Genomic DNA, 13,566 nt, shown 5'->3' with positions numbered 1-13,566 from the left:
GCTGTGGATTTCACCACACATACATTTCCAAAGTGACCCCCTTCAAAACTTATTATTCAAAAATCAAAAATTAAGTATATATAGACAAGCCATTCTCAACCTCTTTTTTTGGACACAGTCATAAACAAAGAAATATACAAACTGAATCAGTATTGTATAAACCACATAACAAACCTTATAAGGTGGTGTATGAAGAATTATTTCAAGTCTGTGCCCCCCCCCAACGTTCCAGAACCCTACCATTGAGAATAGTGGACCTAGGCCATCAGAAAAATCCTACCTGGCCAGAAGAACTCATGGCACATGGAGTTAATAGTGGGGATGTGATTAGGCCGCACATAGCAATAATCAATGGGTGCCTCTGGCTCAGCGATCCAGTTAGGATCATTCTTGTGCACATGGGCTCGAATCTCACTTAGCAGTCGCAGTTTGGGAGGCTTGGTCTCATAATCACGCCTGGAGGGAAAACAAACAAATGTCAGAAAATAACAGCAATCAGACTAGGTCAGGTCTGAAATAGGGAACAGAGGACATGATCCGAGTAGAGAGAGGCTCCAGTCGCAAATGGTACAATGATTTCCACTGGCCACTTGGATCATGAGCAGCCAACACCTGTAATTAATATATGAAGGGATGTCAGATCTTGTACGGCACCAGAATCACCGAGAACTGATCACAAAATGTCAGTTTAGAATAGGGGTCCCCAGCCCTTTTCACCCTACGGACCAGCTGGGGAAGGCAGGGCACCCCCCAAGCTCATGGGCATGTGCGAACGAGTGAGTGCAAATGAGTGTGCGCGCACAAACGGTGGTAAAGTGCTTATGCACATTCGCTCACTTGTGCGCATGCACAAACGACGGCATGGCACTCACTGTGCGTGTGCTTGTGCACATGCACAAACAGAGGTGTGGCCCTGGCACAGGCACGCACAGCATTCGCAAATCATGTGCGGGGGTGAGTGCGTGCACAGGGGGGCGGGAAGTCTGTCTTCATGGCCCAGTTTGGCTCAGGCCACAGACCAGCACGGGGCCGCAGACCAGGGGTTGGGAATCTCTGCCTATGGATAGAGGGCCCTACTGTATGTCACAAAGATGTGAGCCTTGGAGGCATCCAGTTTTTCATTGTGACATAGTGAAGCACAGCCACTTCCTGGCACTGCAACTCATTCTCCGAGACCTGGCAAGCCTCATCTTCATCATCAACACCATGAGCACTCCATGGACAGCTCCCTGCAGAGTACAAGTGGTTAGAAAATATGCCACTTTAAGTCCAAACTCTCACGCCAGTGCCACAACTGAGGAAAGGAAATGAGCAATAATTTGGAGATGACCATACATTAAAACTGATGTGGATCCATGCCTTGGATAGACTGCAAAAATACACTGGTACTGCAAAATCTGGCATAGTGAATTCTGCTGGTAAAGAATCTGCAAAGCAGGAGTGCTGACTGCATTGTCATAGTTTCTAGAACCAGGCAGCGTTTGTTTGTTTTTTTAAAGGGATGGCACCATTGTTTATCTGCAATTTCTATTGATTTTATTCTGTAGATTAGTCATCACTTCCAGCTGCATTCTGTGGCTGATTCCCTTCAACACTTACAGCCTGGTCTCAGTTAAGCCCTCAACTGAACCACTACAACAATACATAGCATGGTCTCTGGCTCCCTGTAGTGGCCAGTTCCGGTGAATACATTGTGAAAATACTTATTTCTAGTGGGTTTTTTCCTTTCAATTGTTCTCAAAATTTCAGACCACAGATAAGTGTAAACATGGATACTCATCCATCAGATACTGGGATCCTACTGTATGCCCAGCCTGGGAGAAACGGATGTCTACCCAACTGTCTGCAGTACTTTTGCAGTAATGTGTTCAATGCTGAAAGGGAGACAGAAAGGGAGTATTTTCTATTTAAAGACATTTTAATTGAAATCCTATTGGCACTTGCATAAGATTTGAGTAACTTGCCATGGCTACCTGCAGCTGATTGAAGAAGTGCTGGGGTACATTATGACTGAATGAATCAGGCACATGACCAGGCATGTGACCCAGACACTCCTTGACACCTTTCAGTTAGCCAGGGCAAGTTACTCAAACCTTATGCCAACACCAGCATGCAAGCACCAATAGTTAAATTTATTGCCTGGAATCCATAACCTAATGCAACCTAAGGCCAATGATGGCATCAGCAATGGAGAACGTGACAGGAGCAACTCAGTTCAGAAGCTGGCAGCAAGTCCAGCATGCAGGAAGTTGCAGGTTCAGTCCCTGACAGCCACATTTAAAAAGCTGCTGGAAAAAGGAGTTTGCAGGAACAAATACCCCACTAAAAACAGTAAACAAAATCAATACCAAAAACACGTTCAAAGCAATAAGTCACAACGGTCCATTCAAAATCCCAACCTAGTCAGTCAGTCAATAAGGGAAAGGTTGCCTGAAGAAAGAGGTCTTTGCCTGCTTATGAAAGGAGAGCAAAGATGGGGCAAGTCTGGCTTCCAGTGGGAGGGAGTTCCAAAGGCTGGGGGGCATTTTGAAACATGGCTGCATGTTTGGTAGTGCAGGGATGGTGTTAAAATATTTCAATGTTTCAAAATGTTTCAAACACTTAGGTCTTATTAAAATTAGTTCCTTATGCTATCTTTTTCATTTCAAGGACAAGAAAAAATGTCCACAAAGAGGCAGGGAGAGAGAGAGAGAGACCCAAAAGGGTCAAAGGCTGCATCGTGTTACTGTGCCCATCCTTACTCAATTATTACTTTCATTTTTCCCCTAGCTCATTGGTTAGGAAAGTTCCTTTTCGTGTAGATGCTGGAAGATAACTTTTTGGAGCGCCAGCCTAGAATTCTGTCAGAAGGTCAACATGGGGAGATTTAACAATCAAAGGGATTGGTGACGGGATACATTTATAGGCCACTAATAAAAATATATACTGTATTTAAAATCATATAAAATGCAAGCTTCTGTGGGTAAATCACATGATAAGAGGGACTGTTGACATCATCTTCAGGACAGTCAATCCCGAGGGTGCTGCTGCTGCCTTGGGAACGCAACCCCATTCCCCTGGGTCTTTGTGACCTCACAGGGGCCCCACCTCTCTGCTGGCAGATAAAAGGGGCTTGCTAGGCGGGGCAGGAGACCAGAGGGGAGGCCAGTGGCCAGAGGGCAGCCCAGCAGAGAGAGTGGCGGCTGCAGGTGACCCAGCCCTTCTGCCCAAGGCAAGTTCTGAACTTACTAAGTGGGCTTGCGAGTTAACAGCTTGAGGCTAGTGGAGATCCACGGCTTGAAGCTGGCTGATGTCGGCAATGGACCAGGGGGAAGTCAGTGGACGTTGGCAGACAGGAGCTGGTGGAATCTGCCTGTGGAAGCTGGCTGAGACCGCAAGGTGGAGGCCGGCAGAGGTTGGCGGATGAAGCCAGTGGAAGTTAGCCTCCTGAAACCAGCTCACGGAAGCTGTGTGGATATTGGTGGATGGAAGCCTGGGCATGTGTTGAAGGGGGAGTGAATGTGTGCGTGTGTCGGGGGGCTGGATGTTGTGTGCATGTGTGTGAATGTGTGTGTGAATGGGCTGGCTGGCGTTCCATAGGATGTCGCCAGAGTGTGTGTGTATTCCAAGCATTCGGGAGCTAGCAGAGGCTGGCTTCAGAAGCAGAGTGGAAGAGATAAATGGGTGGATATTCCTGGCGGAAACCAGTGGATGTTGGCAGGCAGAACTTTGGGATGAAGTTGCCAGAACATTGGTAAGTGGATACGCCTGGGTTGAAGCCGGTTGATGGTAGTGGACGAGCTCGCCCCTTTGTTGTTTTTCTCTCTCTTTCTCTTGCAAGGCCAGAAGCTTCCTCTTCCCCAGGGTCCCCGAGGGACCAGAAGGCAGGCACCCCTGCTGGAGCTGAGCCGAGCTGTCTCCACTGAGGACAGGGATACCCGTTTAGACTCTTTTCAAAAACCAATAGAAGTATTTTTCTTGAATGGTTTTGAAGTGTTGTCTTGGTTGTCAGGGGCTTTCATGGGAGCATCTTCCCCATCCCCTTATTATATCTGGGGCCCAATGCCATGAGATGGGTCTCCGTGAGGTCATGGTGTGGGGCCTTGTGATGCCACAACAAGCAGGAGCCTCTTCAACATGGGAACATAATGTGTCTGCAGGCGTGAAGGAGTGGGAGAGGCACCTTTGGTCCCCTATACCAGTGGTTCCCAACCTTGGGCCTCCAGATGTTCTTGGACTACAATTCCCAGAAGCCTTCACCACCACCTCTGCTGGCCCGGATTTCTGGGAGTTGAAGTCCAAGAACATCTGGAGCCCCAAGGTTGGGGACCACTGCCCTATACGACTTCCTAAATATATTATGTGTCCAACACAGGAAGCCAATGAGCCCTGGTGCCATTCAGAGAGGGTTGGATTTGTGTACCCAAACACTATGACCATCCCCTAACAATAAACGAGACTCGTTTCTTCCCTTCCACCAAACATTTGTCTGCCTGGCCTGGAGATTCAGGGAAGCACAGCCACTTCCTGGCATTATAGCTCATTCTCTGAGACCTGGCAAGCCTCATCTTCATCATCAGTGGTTCAGGTGTCTATGAAGGTAGCAAATGTAACTATCATTGTGGCATAGTGAATTCTGCTGGTAAAGAATCCGCAAAGCAGGATAAACATTGGAGGTCCACCCATGGACCCATCCAGTGACCCAGTCTTCTTCTCCACTCAGCTGTCATTATACACTCCTTCCAACTCAAATTATTTTATGATTCTATGAACTCCACAATCACATGCATCATGTTTTGAGGTGACAGGGAGTACATCATTAATGTTTTACTCCAGAGGTGTTAACTCTGAATATGCCTATACAGTGGTGCCTCGCTTAACGATGTTAATTGGTTCCACAAAAATTCGTTATGTGAAAACATTGTTAAGTGAAACACCATTTCCCATAGGAATGCACTGAAAACCGGTTAATCCGTTCCAATTGGAACGGATTAATGCTTGCAATTGTTAGTCCACCTTGTGTAATGTATGCAGACTTAATTTGGTGTTGTTCTGAGTCTTCGTTAATTTTTGGTGATTTTTTTTTCTCATTGAAAAGCATTGGACCGTCCATCCAATGCTTTTCAATGAGAGAGAAAAAAAATCACCAAAAATTAACGAAGACTCAGAACAACACCAAATTAAGTTTGCGTAGGTTTCAGGAGGCGCGCTAACGATTGCAAGCATTTAAAACAGGCTTCAAACAGTTTAAGACACTTTTACAGGAGCGAAAAGGGACATCGGAAAGAGCTTTAAAAGGGAAACGGAGATCAAAGAGCCCTTTCTGATCTCCCTTTTCGCTCCTGTAAAAGTGTCTTAAACTGTTTGAAGCCTGTTTTAAATGCTTGCAATCGTTAGCCCTCCTCCTGAAACCTATGCAAACTTAATTTGGTGTTGTTCTGAGTCGTCGTTAATTTTTGGTGATTTTTTGTTTTTTCCCTCATTGAACTCCATGCATTTCAATGAGAGAAAAAACAAAAAATCACCAAAAATTAACGACGACTCAGAACAACACCAAATTAAGTTTGCATAGGTTTCAGGAGGAGGGCTAACGATTGCAAGCATTTAAAACAGGCTTCAAACAGTTTAAGACACTTTTACAGGAGCGAAAACAGACATCGTTGAGTGAAAATCCCCCATAGAGAACATCGTTAAACGATGGGGGAAATTCCTCAAAGAAACCCATCGGTAAGCGAATTCTTCGTTAAGTGAGGCAATCGTTAAGTGAGGCACCACTGTATTATTATTATATTGGGAGGCTTTGGGGGATTTCAGCTCCTTATAGTGTATTCTCCTACTTGTGTGAGCAGGTTTGTGAGCTCAGCTGGCTGTGACTTGATATCAGCATTTTGGTAAGGAAGCAATTTTGTATGGGTATGCATAACACACAATAGAAGTAAAGTTTCTGAATCAGAAAGCATAGCAAGACCCCCATATATGCAGGGGAATGGTTACAAGCCCCCCTCGCAGATGTTGAAAACTCTGGATAATCGTGAACACTATACCTAGCATGGTCAAAAAATAAAATCCAAGAATATGTATTTTCACCTGCATCACCAGAACTGGTCAACCGAGGGACTCAGAGTCCATGCTATGTACTCTTCAACAATGGTCGTGAATGACTTCCATCAAGGTTAAGTAAATGGTCAAGAGACCTCCAGAAGGTTTCACAAAGCAGTTCCAAAACAATAGCATCAAAAAAAAGTTGCTTCCTGCACTGATTTTGCACAGGAGCCAAACCTATTTGGATCATAAAACCAATCCCCTAGAAGACTATCCATGCCTTGATGTACCCCTGAGTTAGACATTGCAACATCTATCTGAATAAAAATATTCAGACACAGAACAGGAATTTAAACATAAAATGCCAAATGTATAAAAATATGGGACCAAACTACCATTTTACTCTGAGGAACACTGATACTGAGAGCTAAGTGTATCGCTCAGCTGGAATTAAATGATCAAATCCACAGCAGAAAAATGTGTCCATTTTACAGTTCATATACAACACCTACATGTTGCCAGCATTTATATTTACAGTGGTGCCTCGCTTAACGACTGCTTCGTACAACGAAAAATTCACTTAACGATGGCTTTTTCGGAGCAATCTTGTGCTTCACTTAACGATTTTCCCTATGGGCGATTTTCGCTTAACGATTTCGGGACCATGCTTCGCTTAACGATGACAGTTTTAGGTCCCCTTGTTTCGCTTAACGTTTTTTTTACAGCCCCATTTTTGCTATTTTTAAAATATTCTAAAATGTTTAAAAAATGTTTAAAATGCTTGGAATCATCAGTGCACCTAATAAAACCTTCATTAACTTAATTTGGCTTTGTTCTGAGTCTTTTTGAATTTTTTGTGAATTTCCCCCCCATTGAAATAGGCTTCAATGCATTTCAATGGGTTTCGCGTAACATTTTTTCCTATGGGGATTTTCACTTAAGGATGGTAATCCGTTCCAATTGGAACGGATTATCCGGTTTTCAATGCATCTCTATGGGAAATGGTGTTTCGCTTAACGATGTTTTCACATAGCGATAGTTTTTCTGGAACCAATTAAAATCGTTAAGCGAGGCACCACTGTATTTATAACCCTGCTAGATAAATATTTTAGTATGGCCTGATCTCTGGTACTTTATATCCTGACCTGTAAATGCAGCCTTATAAATAATTTTGCAGCATGAATGTTGTTGTTTCTTTGTTTTTAAAGGAGAAAAAACTTACTGGGTTTTTTTCAACACAGCAGCTTCTCAACTCAGAATGGGTTAAATCTTCCTGAAACTTTGGAGAGAAAACTTAGGGAAACAAATATTCCCTAGCATTTTCTAAAATGTTTATTCCTCACTTCTTCGTGACCTGATGTCTAAATTGTGACTGAGAGGAATAAAAGACAAGTTTTCATAGCTCTACTAATGGCTATTTGTTACCTCCAAAATGGAAAAGGTCTGAAAGGTTTCCTGATGGCCCTTGTAATACAAGTACTCAAAGAGAAAATGGAAGCAAATAATGTTTCTCCTTTCTTTCTTTTTTGGTCTATATGCAGTAGAAGGAATGCTACAGTAGGTGCCCACCTGTCTCCCCATGGCTAAGGATTCATTTGGTGGGAAAATCACTTCTGGCAATTTCAGTTCTTCAGTACCTTCTTAAATAGGTAACAATGGCCTATTGAATGGTTCTTATGGTTGAACCAATAAAGACTGTGTTTTATGTACTTAATGGGGCCTGCATCTGCCTATGTTTCTGCTCAATAGATAGTCCTCCCACACAGTAACCTGGGATAGCACTGCTTGTACAATCACTGTCTTTGTGGGAGAGTGAGTTTTTTCATGGACATTTTTGTGTCAAGTGAAATGCTTGCTGAAGTGGCACAACTATACAGGTACAACTTTATGCTCACTGGAAATTCAATAAACACTGCCTGAATTTACCTCTCACTTTTCAGGTTCAAGGCAAGTACTTAAAACTGTGAGTAATGGAAATGTTCTATAGTTCTCAATAATCATAACCATGATGCTTCTCTGCCAAGATAGATTAACAAAGGCCTGAAGTAAAGAAAGCAAAAGAATGATATACAGTGGTGCCTCGCTTAGCAATATTAATCCGTGCAGAAAAAATCGCTGCTAAGCGATAACATCGCTAAGCGATATTAAAAAGCCCATAGAAACGCATTGAAACCCCTTCAATGCGTTCCTATGGGCTTAAAACTCACCTTTAAGCGAAGATCCTCCATAGCGCCGCCATTTTCGCTGCCTCTAAAGCGAGGAATCCGTCCCTAAACACAGCGGGCGGCCATTTTGTTTACCCGGTGGCCATTTTGAAACCGCCAATCAGCTGTGCAAAAATGGGCACTTTGTGATGATCACTTCCCTGCGATCATCGCAAAGCGAAATTTCCCCATAGGGACCATCGCAAAGCGATTGCAAAAACATTGTTGCAAAGCGATTTCTTCGCTAAACGGAGCAATCGCTATGCGAGGCACCACTGTAGTCCCAAAGCAGAACAGCTTAGTAATCTGCACCTGATATAAGGCTTCAAGACACGTGATGTGTAAGGACTGATGATGCTGTGGTCAGTCAAAGCATCTTCTGAGCCCACAAGTCGGTAGAGAAATTTTGTTGCTGTTTGCTGAAATCCCTTCACAGCAGATGGTTTAGTCTGTAAAATAAGATGGGAGGGGAGACAAATTAAAGATACAGACAAATGCTGAAACAAACAGGTATCAAAATCTTCCTTGCTACTTGACAAGAAGATAGAAATAGCATGTTTACCAAAGAGTTACATACAAGCTGGTTACATAATGTCTGGTAAATGGCAAACCTATACCCCAAACCAGGTTGCTCACATTTTTAAACTGAATTTTAGGGAAGCAGATGATGCATTGCCTAGTGCCCTGCAGAATTATATTTTGACACCCTAACAGAAACTGGAGCATTGGACTGGTGAAAGTTCATCCTCTTCAGTGAATGTAATTTATCTTCAAATTGGTTACTCACCCTACTTGCCTTGGGGGAGGGGGGAACCTTATGAAAATATCTTTATGCTAGGTTTCTTTCAGTGACAAAAGCCTCCTTGTTTCATTTCATAATTCACTGAACAAATCACCAACCTCTTTAACCATTAAAAACAAACAAAAAACCCCAAGCAAACACACTGAAAACAAGAAACAAACAAGACATTTTCAGGTCTCAGCTACTGATTCTAGGAGAGGCATTTTCAGGTCTCCAAAGGGAAAAAAAGCTTGGGATGAGGGGGCAAGAGAGCAGAAGGTAGAAGAACACAGGGCTGCTATGGAGTCTAGGTGGGGAAAACAGGGAGGGGAGAAATAGATAAGGGAGGAAGATCGGGGGGGCAGTGACATGAGAGGAGCACCATTTTTAGAAGGTCTAGAGAGTTTCTATCCCTTTTGCTCACTGTCTCCACCCTCAACATGGAAGCTACTAGAAGAACAATGGCATGTGGCAACATTCACCTGATACCGATCCAAGATTCGGAAGTCCTGGCTAGTAGTTTTGTATGTTGTGTAGCCTACTGGGAGACAAGCGGCACTTCCATCCTTGGTTCCATAAATCCTATCAATCAGGAGCAGAGCTGCATTCACAATATTGTCCAAGTCAAAGAGGGGCAGACCTCGCTCTCGCTTCGCCTGTCGAACTAACAACTTACGCCTCAGCCTCCGAGCCTCTGGGGTCATGGCTGTGGCATTCGGACAGGCCTCCAGGTTTTTCAGAAGCAGCTTTTCTTCATAGATACTGACAGGTGCATATTTGGGCACATTGACCTTAGGGTCCTTATGGTTCGGGTGAGTCTTCCGCTTGTCATGACAGGTTCTATGGACATTATTCTCAGAATCCCGCTCCATCCTCTCTCCTTTTTCTTCCTCACTTTCCAACTCTTGCTTTATCTGCTCAGGCATCTTTGCTTTCTTTCTGAGCATTCCCACTGATGCACTAGGTGGCGGAATATACTCCATTCCTGGGTCTATAACACCATCCCCTTCCATCTCTTCATCATCTATAAAAAGTATTACAGACATACTGGTAAGCAATGCAATCAGGTGCTCTTCCAAAAGACTACACATTTAATATGAAAGGATATACAACAATCCCAAGTGGGGAATGTGGCCTTAACGTGAAAAACTACACAGCAATGTCCCTATGATATTCAGTTTGGCATTGCCCTTTACAACGTGAACTAGGAATTGTCAGTTTCTCTACTCCCATCTGTTACTTTGAACAGGCTTCAAATATCCACTTGGGAAAGATAAGCAAATCCAGAATTACTCTGAATAAGGTACTTAATCCAAGGATGAAGGTGGGCAGCACACCTGTATTTGAAACTGTATGGACTAGATGGAAAGAGACAGTATTCCAAGCAGAGTCACACCATAGATGCATAAAGGTGTGGCATGATGTGGGCAGTTTTATATATAAACACCAGAGGAAAAGCTGAGCATGGGGATATAAAGATGCCTTTGACTGATTGAGAGAGGCAATTAAATGCCTTGGCTATCGTTCTGCGTTTCCAATCCTAGTTTTCAGCACTTCACATACTGATTTCGGAACCTGGACTCTATCACCAGCATTTTGAATTCCTGTTTTTTCATGGAACTGCAAAACTCCAGGAAAAAAAAACACAGCAGGGGATTTTTCTGTCAGCTGAACTGATTTTGTACCACCGATGGCTAGTAAATGGATCATAGTAGACAAAGATGCCTACATTTGTCCACTGAGAGGTAGCAGAAATGAATAGCCTGCACTGGGATGAAACACAATTCGAGCGACAGCCAGTTATCAGCCTCCAGTACCTGCACATCTATCCAAGGTTTTAAGCTCCTGCCAAGTCAAATTACTACAAGGAACATGAAGGATGTGGGCATGTTCTAGCAAATGCCTATTGGCATTATGTTGGGGAGGATGAATGTCTTGATGACCCCAGGAGAAATCATTTGGTTGTCTCCCTCCCGCTTGGGAAGGGCAAGCAGGAATTTATTTTCCTCCATTTCCACCAGCACTGAAAGGGCTCAAATAAGACAGACCGTGTAGACTTAAAACAGAGCTCTTCTTGCCCCTACTAAATTGGCAGAGACCATTCTGATGCGTAGGGAAAGTGACACGGGAAAGGAATCATTATTTTCATCTCCTTGGTAAGTCAAAGATTCCCTTTCTTTCTTGGGCACCAGAGTTAATACTTTGGCCATCTCATGAGAAGAGAAGACTCCCTGGAAAAGACCCTGATGTTGGGAAAGTATGAAGGCAAGAGGAGAAGGAGATGACAGAGGACGAGATGGTTGGACAGTGTCATCGAAGCTACCCACATGAAATTGACCAAACTCCAGGAGGCAGTGGAAGACAGGAGGGCCTGGCGTGCTCTGGTCCATGGGGTCACGAAGAGTCAGACATGACTTGACTACACAACAACAACAAGTGAAATCTACTACAAGGATATCTGGGCTGTTAATGACATCAAGACAACTTATACACATGATGTTCTAGTCAGTTTATTTGATCACTGTCCACCTAGATCATTTCCATTTATCCTCATGAAAGAAACTAGGAGGAAATAGTGTTATTGGATTGATGTCCCAGAGAACAGCATTAAAATATTGCCTTGAAATGGTAATTCAGTGTCCTGGAAGCAGGCAATGGTGCCTTAGCGGTAGCACTCTTAACAGAAATGGCTAGTATAGACCCGTGTTTTCTATGTATATAGTTTTTATTTGCTATTTTATAATATAGTTGTATATGCTGGTCTATTTTAAAAGGAGGAAGGAAGGAAGAAATGGTTGGTATGACTAGGAAGTTGCCCAATGTTCAAAGGTTCAGCTGGGGGAGACAAGGATATCCCAGACAGCTCTACATTTGAGATCACATATGTAGAACTCACATGTGTCCCCAAACTTCTCTTTCACTCTTCCTAACTAAAGTGTCACTGGAAACAAGAAATGATACTTGGGCTCATGAAAAACATAGTATCCCTCTTTTCGGGGTTGTTGGGGACCAGGACTCTTTGTGAAAATACAAGTAGATCCACAAGGGGAGGGATAAAGCAAACCTGATCTCACCCCAAAGAGTAAGTCTTCAAGGCTTGAAGAGGACAGACAGAATTTCTGGAAACTGAGAAGAGGTATAGCTTAAGGTATCTCTATTCCTCTACTCTCTGAAAGACTGGCTAGTATGGTAGGTGCACCTTAGATCATTCTTATAGCTCTACCCATCAATCACTTTGGGGCTAGAGAGAAAAGAGGTGAGATGTGAACATTTGGGATTTCTACTCAGCACTTCATTTGTATGTAGCCTCAATACTGGGAGGTTACATCTGAAGGGCTCTTTCAGATATATATATATTTATATATTTAAAATCTTTTTACCCCATGTTTCTCCTTAAAAGGACCAAAGACAGCCTCTCTTAGGAGGTAAAAAATCATCATATTTCTCTCTGTTATGCATTGGGTTTCCTCCCCATTCAAACCTCCAGTGATATCTGCACATACTAACAGCCCTTTCAGAGGGAAGAGCTAGTTGGAACTGAAATAACGATACTGGTATTGTATTGCCGAATTGGTTTTAGAGTACTCCTTCCCATGGTTATCTTCCAAACAGGTTATGAGAATTAGGGAAGGGAAAAAGGAAAAGGCAAAAAAGGAAGAAATTTAACGGTCACAATCCTATTGCTTAATTACTCTGCTCTTGCTTGAGTTGATGCACAATGAGAGATACCAGCAGAAACATGTTAATTGGCAGCAACTGACCACTGAGATTTATGCCTCTGCAGTTACTCCAGCATAACTAATCAATAGCAATCTGGTAATTAGTGACTAAAATCCTGTACCTTAGCATGGTAAATCATAACTAAAGTAGGCCCATTGGAATCAATGGAATCCACTGAGTAATAAACACCCCCATAGAACACAAAATACTAATATACTGTTAGCATACACAGTGAGACAACACTTCTCAGTACTGAAAAACAGCTCTAGTTCTCATCTGAGCCAATGAAATCTATCACTGCAACACTGAACATATTCTGGGAAAGACTACTAAGGTCTGGAAAGAAATTACCACTGTCTAATGTCGTTATTGCCTGAAAAAGTACCATACCACCACTGTTTTGGAAATGCACTGTAGTAAGGAAAGATCTTGCAATGCTTTTTTCTTCTATGCATACTTTTAGAGGAGTAAATTGTGAGTGGCAACATTTCATTAGTCATCCAATATGAAGATTACCATGGATGACGTATCACTTGATAGCATGCACGGGTTTCTACACCCATGTTCTTACAGGAGTTAACAATATAGATAACATGACTCACAGGTACATATATACTTATTATTAACCACATTTTCCCAGGTTGTGCAGTGTTTCAAACAACTATAAATAAGCATAATCAAGCTTAACCGTGTATGCATTTCTCTTAGGTCCAATCATCACTAATAGCATATCTATAGTTAAGAAATGGTTTCGCAAGTGAGATCTAATCAAGCAACAGTAGACAAAGTGCAGTCTCAGAGTTGAATACTGTCCCTGGCACCCAAGTGCCCCAGCAGCTT

At 43.0% G+C, this 13,566-nt stretch overlaps 1 protein-coding gene across 2 annotated transcripts in view; it reads right to left on the bottom strand.

Annotated features, from left to right (window-relative positions):
• Positions 1-13,566, bottom strand: part of KAT14 (lysine acetyltransferase 14) — a 34,661-nt gene that overhangs the window by 3,886 nt on the left and 17,209 nt on the right. For both annotated transcript variants that reach the window (XM_020814583.3, XM_020814585.3), the window contains 3 exons: positions 9,489-10,030; positions 8,538-8,674; positions 281-456 (listed from right to left, as the gene is read on the bottom strand). In XM_020814583.3, coding sequence (XP_020670242.1) covers positions 281-456; positions 8,538-8,674; positions 9,489-10,030 — 855 coding nt within the window. The remainder of the gene's footprint in view (positions 1-280; positions 457-8,537; positions 8,675-9,488; positions 10,031-13,566) is intronic.

The sequence above is a fragment of the Pogona vitticeps genome, chromosome 4 (assembly GCF_051106095.1).
Source record: "Pogona vitticeps strain Pit_001003342236 chromosome 4, PviZW2.1, whole genome shotgun sequence".
Lineage (NCBI taxonomy): Eukaryota > Metazoa > Chordata > Lepidosauria > Squamata > Agamidae > Pogona > Pogona vitticeps.
Note: the sequence above shows the minus strand (reverse complement) of the source record. Positions and strands in the feature narration are given on the sequence as shown.